This window comes from Siphateles boraxobius, unplaced genomic scaffold (assembly GCF_051911475.1).
Source record: "Siphateles boraxobius isolate OS27281-9 unplaced genomic scaffold, OSU_SipBor_1 130, whole genome shotgun sequence".
NCBI lineage: Eukaryota > Metazoa > Chordata > Actinopteri > Cypriniformes > Leuciscidae > Siphateles > Siphateles boraxobius.
The window spans coordinates 25,150,335-25,165,776 of record NW_027508734.1 but is presented as its reverse complement, the minus strand read 5'-3'; the positions used below and the strand labels follow the sequence as shown (position 1 = coordinate 25,165,776).

General features: G+C 41.1%; 1 protein-coding gene across 2 annotated transcripts in view; it reads left to right on the top strand.

Moving 5' to 3' along the window:
* The window catches only part of slc12a4 (solute carrier family 12 member 4), a 39,385-nt gene extending 24,765 nt beyond the window's left edge, over positions 1 to 14,620 (top strand). For both annotated transcript variants that reach the window (XM_077228847.1, XM_077228848.1), the window contains 3 exons: positions 5,826 to 6,013; positions 6,301 to 6,434; positions 14,049 to 14,620. In XM_077228847.1, the coding sequence (XP_077084962.1) occupies positions 5,826 to 6,013; positions 6,301 to 6,434; positions 14,049 to 14,140 (414 nt within the window). In that variant the 3' untranslated portion in view covers positions 14,141 to 14,620. The remainder of the gene's footprint in view (positions 1 to 5,825; positions 6,014 to 6,300; positions 6,435 to 14,048) is intronic.
* The last annotated feature ends 822 nt before the right edge of the window (positions 14,621 to 15,442 follow it).

The following is a 15,442-nucleotide window of genomic DNA, read 5'->3' as shown; positions in this document are numbered from 1 at the left end:
ATTGGAATTGTCTGTGGAAATTTTTTTTTTTAAATAATGTGCATTTAGGTTCTCTTGTAGCGTGACTGCCAGGCTAGGAAGAGGCTGACGGCCTCCTCCTTAGGAACCTGTTCAAAGGATTTTGCGATGGGGGCGGGTGCATCGGAGGACAAATTAGCGCTAACCTCTCGAAGAGCTGCAGGTGAATGGGTGTAGCTTTCCTGAAGGGCCTTCATCAATGATGTTGCATAACCTGCAGACATAATAATAATAAAATTTAATAAAGATCATTGCCAGTGATCACAGATGTCTCGTGAGCAATCTCAAAATATGATAGAACTGCATGACACTGCTTATCGTATGAGGCTGCCTCTTTGATGGGACGCACCACATGGGCACCTTTTCTGAAGCGCGGATACCGCACGCAGTACTTCTCCGTCCCATCACTTCTCCTTGCTGTCTCCCGGTTGCCATTGTGATTATAATGCAGCGCCGCTAAGAGAAGCCTACAAAATAACACATTTACAGGCTATGTATTAATTTAATCAATGTGTTTGGAAATGTTCTGATTGCATAGATACTGGCAATGTTTTAGACTATATGATAATATCTACCCCTTAAAATACCCAAGTTTTACCGTGAGACCATCGGGGGGGCTTCAAAGAACACTGTGTCCCAGCATCAGAAGTGGAGGAGGGCAAGGGCTGATCCCCAGTATAGACACTCTCCACAGTGTCTACACTGTCCACAGTCTCCTGCTGTGAGGCGTCTATCAACATCTTGCAAAAATAAATATGAAAAAGGGTCAGCAAAATGCAAGGGTGTAGTGGTGAAATAAGAGGTGGGTAAACTATGAATACTTAGAAGTGATTCACAAGCACATTGGGTCCACAAGCACATTGCAGGAGCACATTAAATTAATCATTTATTTTCAACTTGGAAGTACTGAGAATTATTTACTTATCTTTGAAATTCCAAGACGATAAGTAAATATTCCCAGTCATTTCATAAGTCCATCAATAAAATGGGACGTGTGTGCTACAACTAACGTTAGTTTCCCAGTGGAAACAATAACCTATGGCACAGCCGTACCAAAATCAAAACAGTGCGAGTGGGTGAGAAAAATGCTAAGAGGGTAGGTGCTACACAAGAGAAAAAAGGTTGGGAACCACTGACTTAGATTACAGTACTGTGGACCCAGATATGCGATACTAAATGTTTTAGACATGGTCACGGTCAAATATATGCTAAAGAGAACCGTAGCAGTCAAAAAACAAAACGCGAACACACCATTGCGAAAGCCGCTTGATCTGATCCAAACACTCATGATGATATGGACTTTTACCTCAGGGCAATTTTGTTATTATTCTAATTTTTATTTGTGAATCACGAAATATGCTCTTCTAATGTCAGAGTGATCGTGCTTGTAAATTAGTGGAGGCTGTGTCAAAGGGAGCACGGTATACAAAATACACACAGAGCTAGCTAACACGCAGCTTGTAAACATTAACGTTAACATGATGCTTACCGTGGCAATTTCTCGCTTGCGGCAGACGGTGTCTCTCGACCTCGGGACAGGGCAAGCAGAGAGGTTTGCGTTCACAGACGGCACGGCGGTAGGAAGTAATTTAGCACTTCTCTCACTCTTTAAACCAAGTGAGACCATCTTGGCGTCCCCTGAGTTATAATCCTCCTCTTTGAAATGCGCGCTGCATATTCTCGAGTAGGCGGTGACAGAGCTAGCTGAAAAATCTGCCCGCCTAATCTTCACAAACTGCACCCAGCTTCGGAAGATCCTTTTGTCCTTGGGGAAGGAATGGACCCTATGTCCAGTTTTGCTGGAGTTCTTGCACCCGCCACAAACCCAGTAATAAACCATTTTGACTAACGTTATTTATGATCTACTCTTTATCTATCTCTAAGCTATCTGTTATGCTATGCTATCTCTCACTATATATGCTATGCTTATTTATCTATCTTTATATCTATCTATATATCTATCGTTATCTATTCTATCTATCGTTATCTATTCTATCTATCGTTATCTATCTATCTATCGTTATCTATCTATCTTTACTTATAAATCTGTCACTGTCACTCTTTCAGTAGCTAGCTACTCCTCGTATCACTCTCCCTCAATGGTAAGGCGGGCCACGGGCTTCCGTCTGTCGTCCAACAGTCAGCGAGTACCTCATGTGACGTCATGAAATGCATTGTGGGAGAAATAAGAATCATCGCTAAGCTGTAGCTAAATGCTAACATATCACCTACTTTTCCGTATTATATTTTAATTTTTGAGTACCCTACAACATCAAATACAATGGATAACTGTTTAAATGTTTATTACGAACTAGAGAATTGCAAAAAAAAAAAAAAAAAACTGCACCATGGCCTTTAATCTTTCAGACAATCTGCATTAATAGGTCAGTTTTAGGTTATAGTGGCCCACAACTGATTAGCAGAAGTATTTCAGTAAGACAGTGATTTCAGTAAGACAGTGAACATGAGTTAGCCAGTTAGCAGGAGACCTACACAATATAAAACTCAAAACAAAGTATTTTGACCACCATCTTTCAAGAGCAAGCGGTTTGCGAACCCTGCACTGAACTCCGAGATTTGAGAAGCAGTCGCCAGTAAAATAATGGGAACACAGCAAAAGTTTAGGATTATACTGCTGTGACATTGTGGTAAAGATTAATTTTAACCACTGATTCTTCACATGCTCGTCCTTGGGCAGTGAAAAAATACTGGATTTAGCCTACCTTCACACTGTAGAGCACAGCGTCTTCTCGACATGATGTGTGAGAGGCAAAATAATAATAATAGTAATTGTGAACAAAAAATGAAACAGTCCACAATAAGAAGGTGAATTGGTAATAGGTGAGGGTATCATGTTTGGGTGTAAAAGAGCTTCTCAGTCTTTGCCAGCAAAGATAGGTCATGGCTCATCACTTTGTGCCAAACATAAAGGTTGCAACGAATTTAGGTCTTTCATCTTTTACCATACATACTATTATGAAAAGATTCAGGGAATCCAGAGAAATCTCATTCTGTGAAGGGCAAGGCAGGATACCCCTTTTGTATGACCTTTGAGCCCTCAGATGGCATTGCATGAGAAACCATCATGCTACTGTGTTAAATACAGCCACATGGGCTCGGGAGTACTTTGGAAAACTGATTTCACTTAACACAGTCTGCTGCTGCACCAAGGAATGCCACTTCAATCTCTATATCTCTATTATGTGAGGAGAAAGCTATACATCTGTTCCAAGGCAGAGATGGCGCTGAGTTCTCGGGTCCCAAACTCATCTCAGATGATCCAAAAGATGGAAATCTGTATTGTGGTCAGATGAGTCCACATTTCAGCTTGTTTTGGGGAAAAGCAGACATCGAGTTCTCAATCCCAAAGACTAAAGGGACCATACAGACTTTCATCAGCGACAGGAACAAAAAGCAAACATCTGCCATGGTATGGGTGTGCATCAGTACAAACAGGTGACTTGCATGTGTGTGAAGGTACCACTGACGTGGAGGCATATGTTAAGATTGTACAGAGACAATGCCTGGCCTCATTCTGCAGAATCTGCACATGCTTAAACAGAGTGGTTTCTAGACACTCTACACCGTAGTAGGGATGTGCTTGACTGCCTGCCTGCAGTCCAAATCTGTCTCTTATTGAAAATGTGTGGCCCATCACGAAAAGGAGAATCAGACAACGATGACCACAGATTGTTTACCAGCTATCTTTTATCAGGCGAGATTGGGCAAAAATTCCTCTAGCAAAACTTCAACAATTAGTATCCTAAAAACCCATTAAAAAACATTTAAAAAGTGTAATTAAAAGGAAAGGTGATGTGACACAGTGGTAAACATGCCTCTGTCCTAACGTTTTTGGAGTGTGTTGCAGCTGTCAATATCAAAATTTGTTTATATTTACAAAATACACTTAAGTTGGTCAGTGAAACCTTTGAAAATCTTTTCTTTGTCCTTGTCAGTTAAATAAAGGTTAAAGGGTTAGTTCACCCAAAAATGAAAATTCTGTCAGTATTTACTCACCCTCATGTTGTTCCAACCCTGTAAGACCTTCGTTCATCTTCGGAACACGAATTAAGATATTTTTGATGAAATCTGAGAGCTGGATCACTCCTCACTAGTCCATGGGCTTCTTCAGGGATTGAAACTTGCCAGCCCCGAAAAGTTATTAAAAACAACGTTAAAATAGTCCAAGTGACTACAGTGGCTCAATCTTAAGTTTATCAAGCGACGAGAATACTTTTTGTGCGCAAAAACAAACAAAAATAACGACTTTATTTCAACTATTCATTTCCTTCTCTTTGGGCCTCTAGTCACTCAATACACTTTTCTTTTTAGTCCCCTTGAATTGCATACACTTGAACTTAATTCAATCGTTTTACTTTAGTAGGGGTTTTGGCCCTACTATAGGCATGAGTTGACCAACTATACTTCGCTTATAATACTGTAGTTTGGATTGGCCAAGCCCGTGATTTATCACGTTCACTTATCTGAAGTAACATTAAATTAAGACAGAGGTAGAATAGACGTACCCAAATTTAGGTTGGTCAAGTAGTGCATTTGCTGCCCAACATGGAAAAACCAGTCTCTGCTAAACAAGTTCACTTGAACTAGTGCCAAAGTATTAGCCGTTGCTAATCTGACGCAAATTTGCGGGAGCATACAAATCCAGTTAATCTACTTGGGAGAACAAATCCAGTTAATCTACTTGGGAGAACAAATTTAGAGTCAGTCAGAATAAAAATCAAACGTTTACAATTTATTGACCAGGTAATGAAGCAATAATTCAAAATCCAATTCATGAGAATAAAATCATCAGTTAATCATATCATGACAACAATTCAGAAATCGAGGAATTTATAGAAATTATTACCTGGCAACGAAAATTACACACAACGGTTGTGTGGCTAGTCAACCTTCAGACTCTGTGAACCTTTTTCCTCATTTTCCTTATAAACCCAGATAATTCAATTTGCGTAATTAGATTTGGTCCCCAAGTGAGGGGCTCACAACTGTGAGATCAGAATGGAGGATCTGGTGGAGGGAACACCTTTGAGGGACACATCACTTTTCTCATATTTTGTAACTTCTTTTAGCTTTTCATTATGGTTGGGAGAATGAGACTATCTTATCAGGTGCACTGAGACACTTTAAATAATACCAAACATGTATAGTTACTTTTTTGTACACATTTAACATTTCATGGGTTTTCAGTGAGTTTCAGGTGAGGAGGAGAAGGGGGAGATTGTCAAAGCGAGGAGTGAGGTTTGAGTTGCACTGTGTGCTGCATCTCAGATGTTGCCGTTACATAATTATGCAAGGGAGGGTTTAAATGTTAATTCTCAGTAGAGCCTTTTGCTTCCTCGAGGGGTAGCCCAGACTTTCTGGCACCCGCCTTACACATTATTTTTAAGATCCATATTGTTTTGTGGACACAGTGCATATTTAATACAGTACAAATTTACTAATTTGTGGACAAAAGACATTTTGTGACATGTTGGGTGTATTTTGTTTTCTGTTATCCACAAAATTCAAAATGCATTCACCATTATGTCCATGGAAATCAGTTTGTAATTTAGAATTTTGTTCACCAAATGTGATGACTACATTTCGGCTGAAAAACCACTGGCTTTTGTTGTTTGCATTTAAGTGTAACCAAATTTCATGAAATGCAGCATTTCGTGTCACAGGATTAGGCAAGTCATACTTGGTGACCCATACTACTAACACATTAAATGTCTTGTAGACTGTAAAAGCCAAATGTATGCAGTAGCAGCTCTTTAACATGTGGTCTAATTTGCTCTTCAATGTAGGCCCAACTAGTGAAGGATAGACACTCATTGATCAGAATGGGCAGTTTATACTCAGATGAAGAAGAGGAAACCATTGAAGAATTACCAGAGAAAAACCAGATGACCTGGACAAGTGAAAAAATAGAAGCAGAAAGACGAAACCGAAGCAATGCACCAGAAAACTTCAGAGAACTAATCAGCATTAAACCGTGAGTAGGCAAGCAGGAACAAGAACTGGAATACACCACTGCACAGTATCTGAAATAAAGTTTATATGTTTTACTTTATCTTTGAACAGTAGACCTATTTGTTTTTTATTAGTAAGCGTATAGAGGATCACTGAAACATGTTCCTTGTTTTGCTTTCAATGTAGCATTGCCTATTTTCCTCAAAAGCAAACTAGAGCCATAGAACTTTTATTTTATACATTTGCAAAAGATATTGATCTACCTTAGTTTTAATCAAAACTGTGTGTGTGTGTGTGTGTGTGTTACAGAGACCAATCAAATGTTCGGCGGATGCACACAGCTGTGAAGCTGAATGAGGTTATTGTTAATAAATCCCATGATGCTAGACTCGTGCTACTGAACATGCCAGGACCTCCACGTAACACAGAGGGAGATGAAAACTGTATCCTTTCACAGAGAATTATATGCTCTAAGTAATATATTACAGTTTTTTTTATAATCGCTAGGACACATTTCTTAATACTTGGGTCATTTAATTTAAACACACAAAGTTATCTTTCAAAGTGGAACTCAACGCTGCTTTTGAGTTAAAACTATGGGAACACTTTGCATGATCTGGTGTTTTAAGCACTTGTGAATATATGCCAATTTTAATTGGTTACCGGACTCAGATGACGTCACAAATCAGTTACAAAATGCCGCCTAGAGAAAACATCAGCTTCTTTGACTTCAGGTTGCGGTTTGAGTGTGTTTGTGAATATGTCGGAATAAAATAAATAATAACTGGCATATTTATGAGATGTATAACGCTGTGTGTGGTTTATCACACCAGATGATACACATGATTTGTGTGTCATCCGTTTAGAAGTGGAGAGACTGTGCTCACTGTGATACCATGTTGGTGCTGCAGGTCAACCAGACTGATCTTTTAAAGGATTCTGACCATGCTGGAACAGGGCGGATAGTGTGGACAGTGGTAGAAGGTGGACATCGTCACCATTGTGACCCACTCTCTATCTTCTCTGCCTATACTTTGGCCAGCGGTAATCTAAAGTCTCCTTGCTGGAACCATAGAAATGGGTGACCATTAGCAAGTCTTTCAGTAATGGAGCAATTGTAGAAAGGAATGGTTTTTATCGTCATATAAGTACTTCTTTCTGGGGAAGTGAAGTGAAAGTGACATATAAAGGCCAAGTATGGTAACCCATACTTGGAAAATGTCCTCTGCATTTAACCCATCCAAGTTAGTGCACACACATTAGGAGGAGTAGTGAACACACTGAAAATCGTGGACATACACACTGTGTCTGATGGTCGCTGATTGAGAGCAGGACGATGTGGAAGATGCTTTTGACACTCCATTTTCAGTTCTCTCTCAGCAGACTTTCAGAAAGCATTTTGTGGTTTTTCGTAGGTAGAGCAGCAGTTGAGAGAGAGCACAGATCTCTTATGAAGAGACAGGATGCTAAAAGGTTTTTCCCAGTGAATTCTGAGAAAGATCAGCTTGTTGGAGACACCCCCTACAGCTACTTAAACACAACAAAAGAGAATACCTCTAGAGTATGAAAGAGTGGGGGTTCAAGAAGACTCATTGGCTGACAATAAGGTAATTGGTTCTGGACTAGAAATGACAGAATATTAGCAGCACGGTACAAGATAATATGGCAGAGACTGGCACAGCAACAAAAGAGATGGGCCATAAATTACAGGTATGTGCATGTGCGTGGAAAGAAAAACAATCTCAGCTTTGGTTGAGGATTCACCAGGGAAGGATAAAGTGCTTAGGAGAAGAAAGTCAGAGGCCCCATATTGGCAACTTTCTACATAAAGTATCAAATCAGTCAACTGAAGTACAGCAACTGGACACAAACCATAGCTTGCAGCGCATCAATACAACAGTAACAGGGAAGGAGGACCCAAGCACAGAGTTGGCAATGGCAGAACCCAACCAGCTTTATAAACCCACAGTGGAGAGAATGATAAGTGGGGCACAGACTGCAGGTGAAGTGGCCAGGTTTGGTGGATAAGAAAGTCTGGGAAACGATTAATATTGACTTGATCAGGATCTTAGAGCAAGTGCAGGGGCCAGTGGAAAGAAATTGGTGGTAATAGGGGATATCATCTGTCAGTATGGTGTAGAGCGTTTTGGTGTGCAAGTAAAGAAAGGTGCAAAGAACATTCAAAATGCAATTCAGGAAAGGAGACAGTTCAGGAAGAAGTGGAAAAGGTAGAGAGGTAGAGGGAGAAGACATTAATGTATTCCAAGCTGACATTAAGACCCGACATGCTTTCCTTCACAGAGGAGAGGCTTTAAGGAAGGAACAAACTAGAACTCAATTCTACAAAGATCCTTTTTACACTCATAAAGGTGCCCTTTGAAGGGGGAAAAAGTGGAGATTTGAAAGCTACAAAGTTTTGGAGAACATCTGAAGTACATCCACTCTGATCCAAGACATTATGAGCCCCTTACATTCCATTGGACATTCCACCAATTAAACACCCAGAACATAATTTAGAGAATGGCCAGGCAAGAACAGCTTCAGCTCCAGGGCCTAATGGAGATTTACAAGAATGCACCAGATGTCTTAAGCCTTTTATGAAGACTCATGAGAACAGCACGGCAGAAGAGAATAGAACCCAAAGCATGGCGCAGGGCAGGTGAGGTCCTAATACCAAAGGGAAATTATGCTGTAAACATCAGTCAGTTCATACCAATCTCTCTGCTGAATGTGGAAGGTAAAGTCTCCTTTGGCATTATTGCAAGGAGGGTGTCTGAATAGATACAGAGGAATTGATACATTGGTACATCTGTACAGAAGGCAGATATATCAGGCTTCCCAGGATGCCTAGAACATACAAGCATGATTTGGCAACAAATCCAAATGGCGAAAGCAGGGAAGAGGGATCTCCATGTAGTCTTTTTGGATCTCACCAATGCCTTTGGTTTAGTACCTCACAATCTTCTCTGGGCTGCCTTCAGCTTCTTCCACATTCCAGTTACCATCACAGGCCTGGTAAAAGATACTTTCCAATATGTGTAGTTCTGTTTTACCACTAAAGATTTTACTACCACTTGGCAGCACCTGGAAGTATGTATAATGGCAGGATGTATGATCTCACCTCTGGCATTCACCATGGCCATGGGGTTCATAATTCAAGCCTCAAAATGGGTTGCGGGAGGCCAGAGAGTACCGTATTTTCCGCACTATAAGGCGCACCGGATTATAAGGCGCACCTTCAATTAATGACCTATTTTAGAACATTAACTGTATATAGGGCGCACCGGATTATAATGCGCATAAGATACTGCAGTCAAAAGTTTGACTGGGTTTGTGTTATGCATCCACTAGATGTGCTAAAGGGAATCTAGCGAGTGCGCGGTGCCGGAGGCGAGGCGTTTATTAGTAAGCGTGAGCGCGCTGGGGCGGGCACGTAACTTACATTCGCAGCCTGACTCATACGAGTATTCATGTGCGGCGGCTCGCTGACAGCAACAGCTGGCTGTTTTGAATGAGACGACCCGGTTACTGTGAACGGGGAACGCTTTATGAACATTCTGTGACGCGCGAGCAGCGCCGGGGACAGTGTGTCTGTTCGTATGTCTGTTAGTAAGAGTGAGCGCTCGTGAGCGGGCACGTGACTTACACACATAACCTGATTTATACGAAGTTGAACTGGCCGTGTGACAGAGCGGGCATAAGATGGACACGAGCGCGAGTTCGCGGGTGAATTTAATAACGCGTAGCGTTATTAACCAATTGATCCAATTAACCAATTGATCCATATATAAGGCGCTCCGGATTATAAGGCGCACTGTCGTTTTTTGAGAAAATTAAAGGCTTTTAAGTGCGCCTTATAGTGCCGAAAATACGGTAGATAAGCTGCGCCTTCCTCTTCCCAGAGCTTTCATGGATGTCATCTGAACTCTTGACTACCACTGTTCCATGTCCTAGGAGATTACTTGGAAAACTGCAAGAGACCATCAAGTGGGCTTGTATAAGGGTAAAACCATACAAATCACATAGCATCTCTATTGTCAATGGGGTGCTTACGGACCTTAGGTTCTTCATCAGGGGTGACCCAACAGTTTCTGAGCAACCAGTCAAAAGTCTTGGAAGGTAGTATGACGCAAGCCTGGAGGACAAAGTTGAGGTATAACAACTGCAGAGGGAGATCAACAGTGGTTTACAAAAAATTGATAACACTTTATTGCCTGGATAACGAAAGAACTGGTGTGTACAGTTTGGGCTGCTACGCCGAGTGCTATGGCTCCTTTCAATCTATGAGGTTCCAAGCTCAGCAGTGGAGAAGATGGAAAGAAGGGTTACACGTTATATTAAGAAGTGGATTGGAGTCCAACAGTGTCTCACCAGAATTGGTCTGAATGGGCTACTTTTTACCAGTCTAAAAGAGGAATTCAAGTGTGTGAAAGTAAGATTACAAATGATTTTAAAGGAATCCAGAGATGGGGTAGTAAGCAGCAACGCACTAACCTTGAGAACTGGGCACAAGTGGGTTCCAGCAAAAGCAATAGTAGGGGCAATGGCATCCTTAAAACATACAGACATTGTGGGACATGTCCGATAAGGAAGGGGAAGCTTTGGGCTTGTAACAGCTTAGCCAGCTGGAGTAAGTCCACAGCCTTGGGGCGAAGGAAAATGGTGGTGGAGGAAGTACGCTATCAGGAAGAGGCTTTATGGTGGGCCAAGTCAGTCTCTCTTGGCAAGCAGGGGCAGTGGAGGAAGTGGGAAAGTGTTGAGAAGAGAAAGTTTACTCGGAAGGATCTGTGGGTGATGGAAGCAAGTCGGTTGACTTTTACCATCAGAGCTACATATGACGTCCTTTTAACACCCTTCAATCTTCATCAGTGGCTGGGTGACGATCCAGAGTTCCCCTTTGTTACTTGCCAGCTTCCCTCAAACATATACTTATAGCCTATAAGGCGAGTCTCACTCAGGGACGATATACCTGGCAGTGGCAGCACAACAAAGTCCTTAAGAGCCTCGTATAAAAAAAATATAAAAACTTTATCAGGGCATCCAACATTGAACTGAAGTCGCATTGCATAGAGTCCCTATCTAAAAAGTGCAGCTGTGGGGGGTGGAGGGGCAGAATTGTTCAGTTCTGTGATGGCCCTGAGGATAAAACTGTTCTGCAGCCTGGAGGTGCGTGCTCCCATAGCCCGATACCGCCTACCAGTTGGTAGCAGGGAGAAAAGATGGTTTGAGGGGTGTGTCTCATCCTGCAAAATATTTTGCGCTCGGCGTAGGCAACGAATCTTAAAGATGTCATCCAGTGGATGTAGTGGGAGTCCAATGATTTTTTCTGCAGATCTTATAAGTCGATTGAGGGATTTCCTGTCCTTCTTCGAGCAGTTGGCATACCATGCAGTCATACAGTATGTTATGACACTCTCAATGGAACATTGATAGAAGATCTTAAGCAGCTCAGCAGACAGGTTGTTCCTTTTTAGTATTCGTAAAAAGTAGAGCCGCTGTTGCGCCTGTAAAGACATCTGCAAGTTGGTGGGCACATTCTCTGTACACACTTCCTGGAATCGCGTCAGGTCCCTCTGCCTTCCCCTAGTGTTCACAGACCTAAAGGTACGTCTCACTTCCTCTGTTGTTACCGTAAGTGTGTGGTCTGTATCAGCAAGGGGAGGAGTGGCTCTGTTATCTGGTCCAGGTGTTTCAAAGCAGGCGTAGAAACGGTTGAGCTCCTCAACCAAGGAGGCGTTGATGTTTGTAGATGGTTCACGGCTGCCCCTGTAATTGGTTATTTGTTGTATCCCTTGCCACACAGGTGTTGGATCTTTGTTGGTGAAGTAGCCCTCAATCTTTTCCTTCTACACAGCTTTAGCCTGCTTGATGCCCCTTTTCAAGTTGTGCCTGGCTGTGTTATATAATGATCTGTCCCTGGATTTAAAAGCTATGTTGCGCTCCCTTAGAAGGGCATGTGCCTCCGCAGTCATCCAAGGTTTCTTGTTAGGGTAAGTCCTGATGCGTGTATTAATAGTAATGTTTTCAACACAGGTTCTAATGTAACAAAGAACAGAAAAAGGCATATTCATTCACATCCTGATTTAAAAAAAAACAAGGTCCAGTTTGTTAGTTCAAAGCAGTCTTGTAGCTGTAAAGATGCATCATCAGGCCACCTCTTAATAGTTCTGTCAATAGGTTTCTGCTTTTTAATAACAGGGCAGTACTCTGGAAGCAGGGACAGGTGATCAGACTGGCCCAGGTGTGCTAGGGGAGAGGCTCTATACACAGTCCAGTATATTATTCCCTCGTGTTGCACACTTGACATGCTGATCAAAGCTGGGTAGCACAGTTTTAAGCTTAACATGGTTAAAATCACCATCCATGATAAAAAAGCCTTCTGGGTAATTGTTTTGCTGTTTGTCTATAACGGCTAGTATATGGCCCAGTGCTAAATTAGCATTGACGTCTGGTGGAATGTAGACCGCTGTTACCACAGCAACAGTAAATTCCTGTGGCAGATAAAAAGGTCTACACTTAACTACTAGCAGCTCCAGGTCTGGTGAACAATGCTTATCAGTAATAGTAGAATTTGTACACCAGTCCTCATTCACATATATGCAAAGTCCACCTCCGCGGCTCTTACCAGAGTCCTTTGTTCTGTCGCTTCGATGTAGTGAGCGACCCGCTAGCTCAACTGCTGCGTCTGGGATCCCCGGGTGTAGCCAGCTTTCAGTGATAATTATCACGGAGCTATCTCGTATGGTTGACCGGCTTGCTATATCTAGATGTAGTTCCTCCATCTTATTCCCAAGGGATCGGGCATTCGCGACGAAAAGACTAGGCAATGGTGGTCTGTTTGGAGCCCTCTTTAGCCTAGCCAAGACTCCTGACCTGCAGCCCCGCTTTTGTTTACGTTCCCTCCTTCGTCTCTGGCGCTTTCCGCTCGGTGAAGCAATCCATGGAGACGCCGGTGCTCTGGCTATTCCTGGTGGAATGCTGTGCGAGTGTTGGAAGGCGCTCGTTATAGGTGCTTTGCATGTTCTCCCGATATATATTAATTCCTCTCTGTTGTAAGAAGATATATGGTTTACCCCAGCAGGTCTTAACAACAAAAAATAATACAAACAGAGCACTGAGCCGCTGCGACTATGTACGCCGCCATTTTGGCCTAATAGGCCAATACCTACTGGTATTTCCTTTAGAGATTGCTGATACCACCTTAAGACCTAATTTCGTACTTTGGTCCTCGTCACCCAAGAAGGCTTACATTGCCCTGGGAGGATGGAGTGGAGGAGTCATTTGAACAAACATTTGCACTATGCTGAGCTAGCAGCTCAGGCACAGCATGGCAGCTGGAGTACCAAAGTGTACCCTGTGAAAGTGGGATGTAGAGGCTTTGTGGCAGCATCAACTACCAGACTCCTCAGGGTCATGCGGATTAGAGGGCGGAGTTTACACCTTGTCATCAAAGCCTTGTCAGAGGTAGCAGAAAGAAGTAGCCAGTGGCTATGGATGAAAAAGCAAGATCCTAGCTGGGCCCCAAAATAATTTAGTGGTAAGGAAGGAAACAGAGGGGGTGATTCTGAGATGCCAGAACTCGCCATTGAGCCCTCTGAAGGCGTAGTGGGCTTATCAATGAAACGTTGAAGGAGGGTGCTCACTTGAGAACTCCTCTGTCATACTTTCCTCACTAACTGGTTTCCGTGGAGCTACTTCAACCACCCACAGCAGTTATCAGGTACATGCTAGCACAAAGTATAGGAACATCTTATCCTGTGTATGTTAAACTTGTTCCAAAGCAATGATAAATGATCCAGAGTTTAGCCCACATACACAGCTGTTGTGATCACTGTGTGAAGAGTTTTGAAAAAGTGACCTACATATTGAGAAATGTGTCCTAGTGATAGTTAAAAAAAAAAAAACTGTAAAGCTGTCTATTGCTAGTGTGCTTAGTTTTGGCTGAATATAGATAAATCGGCCATGAAAGAAACCTCATTTGGGAAAAACTGCCCCATTATCTATTGTATTAATTCATCGATACTTCTCAGGCTGTTTCTTTGACTCACAGGTTTCAGATATGGAATTTCTTGAGGTGTTGACTGAGGGTCTAGAAAGAGTGTTGCTTGTGAGAGGTGGAGGTCGTGAGGTCATCACTATCTATTCGTGAAAGGCCAAAGATCAATTCATAGACCACTGTTACTGTAAACTATTTTTAGTGCAAGTCCAAAAAATTGGTATATGCATACTGAACATCTTATGCCAGCCTAAATATATAATCAATGATAAACTGAATGGCACTATTCAATACATTAATTTCACTTTCAATATTTCAATTTCACTTTAAATATTTTGAACTCTTTCCACAATTATGCCATAACATTGGAATGTAGGCCATGTTTGCTACATAAAATAACAGATGATTCCCGGAACAACAATCCTTACATAAAACATTAAATCCCTTTAAAACATTTGAGCTTTTTCCACTACACTTCATATCTCTGGTGTAGCAACATGCACTTTCAAGCAAGCTAACAATCAATTAGAGAAAATCGTGGTTTGGGCGAGAACCAAGAAACATATTTCACATCCTTTAATGGTGACTAATAAAAAAAAATTAAAAAAACACACAAACAAACCAAAAAAAAAACCTTTACATATCCTTATGCGTGTGTGTATATATATATATATATATATATATATATATATATATATATAAAATTACATGCATAAATTTACATGCATAAATTTTTTTTAATATATAGGACGGAATACACGCAATTATCATGACTTTCACTGGCCATGTAACTAGTGTTTTCTAGTACATTCAAGACTGCCATTCTATTGCTGAGCTTAAATTATAGCAAGTGCTGAACTTAAATATCCATTTGAGTGCTTCTATTTTTTATTTATTTTGTCTTTATTATTTATTTGTAGAAACTCCCCATTGTATTGAATGTATTTGCTTTAGAAAATAACCAAAGGAGCTGGAATGGGATAAATATTGGATATGAATAGCTCTGTAGATTTTGTAATTTATAACTGAATTTTAAGAGATTGTAAATGAACAGTTTTGTTATTTTCAATGTACTGAATTTTAGTACACAACTCGCATTGAGGAGACATTTTGGATACTGATACAAAGTCTTTATTCTTTTTTTAGGGCATGATAACTGTACAGACAACATACATTTGTAATACAAATAGAAGAAAATATGAAAGAATTTACTAACAACATTTATATCTGAAATATATCAAAAATATAATGATCTTTTACCAGTTGTATAGCGTTACATCTGTATAGTGTTCCATGCTCAAGAGACAGATTAAACACTTTTTGCAGTTGACGTATGTATAGTATTAAGATAAATATATTTTAAAAACTATAAAAATATGAAAGTTACAATAAAGTGCACTATGAATTGCAGAATATGCTATTTGTATTATTTAATCTTATTTTTGACTGGGGAAA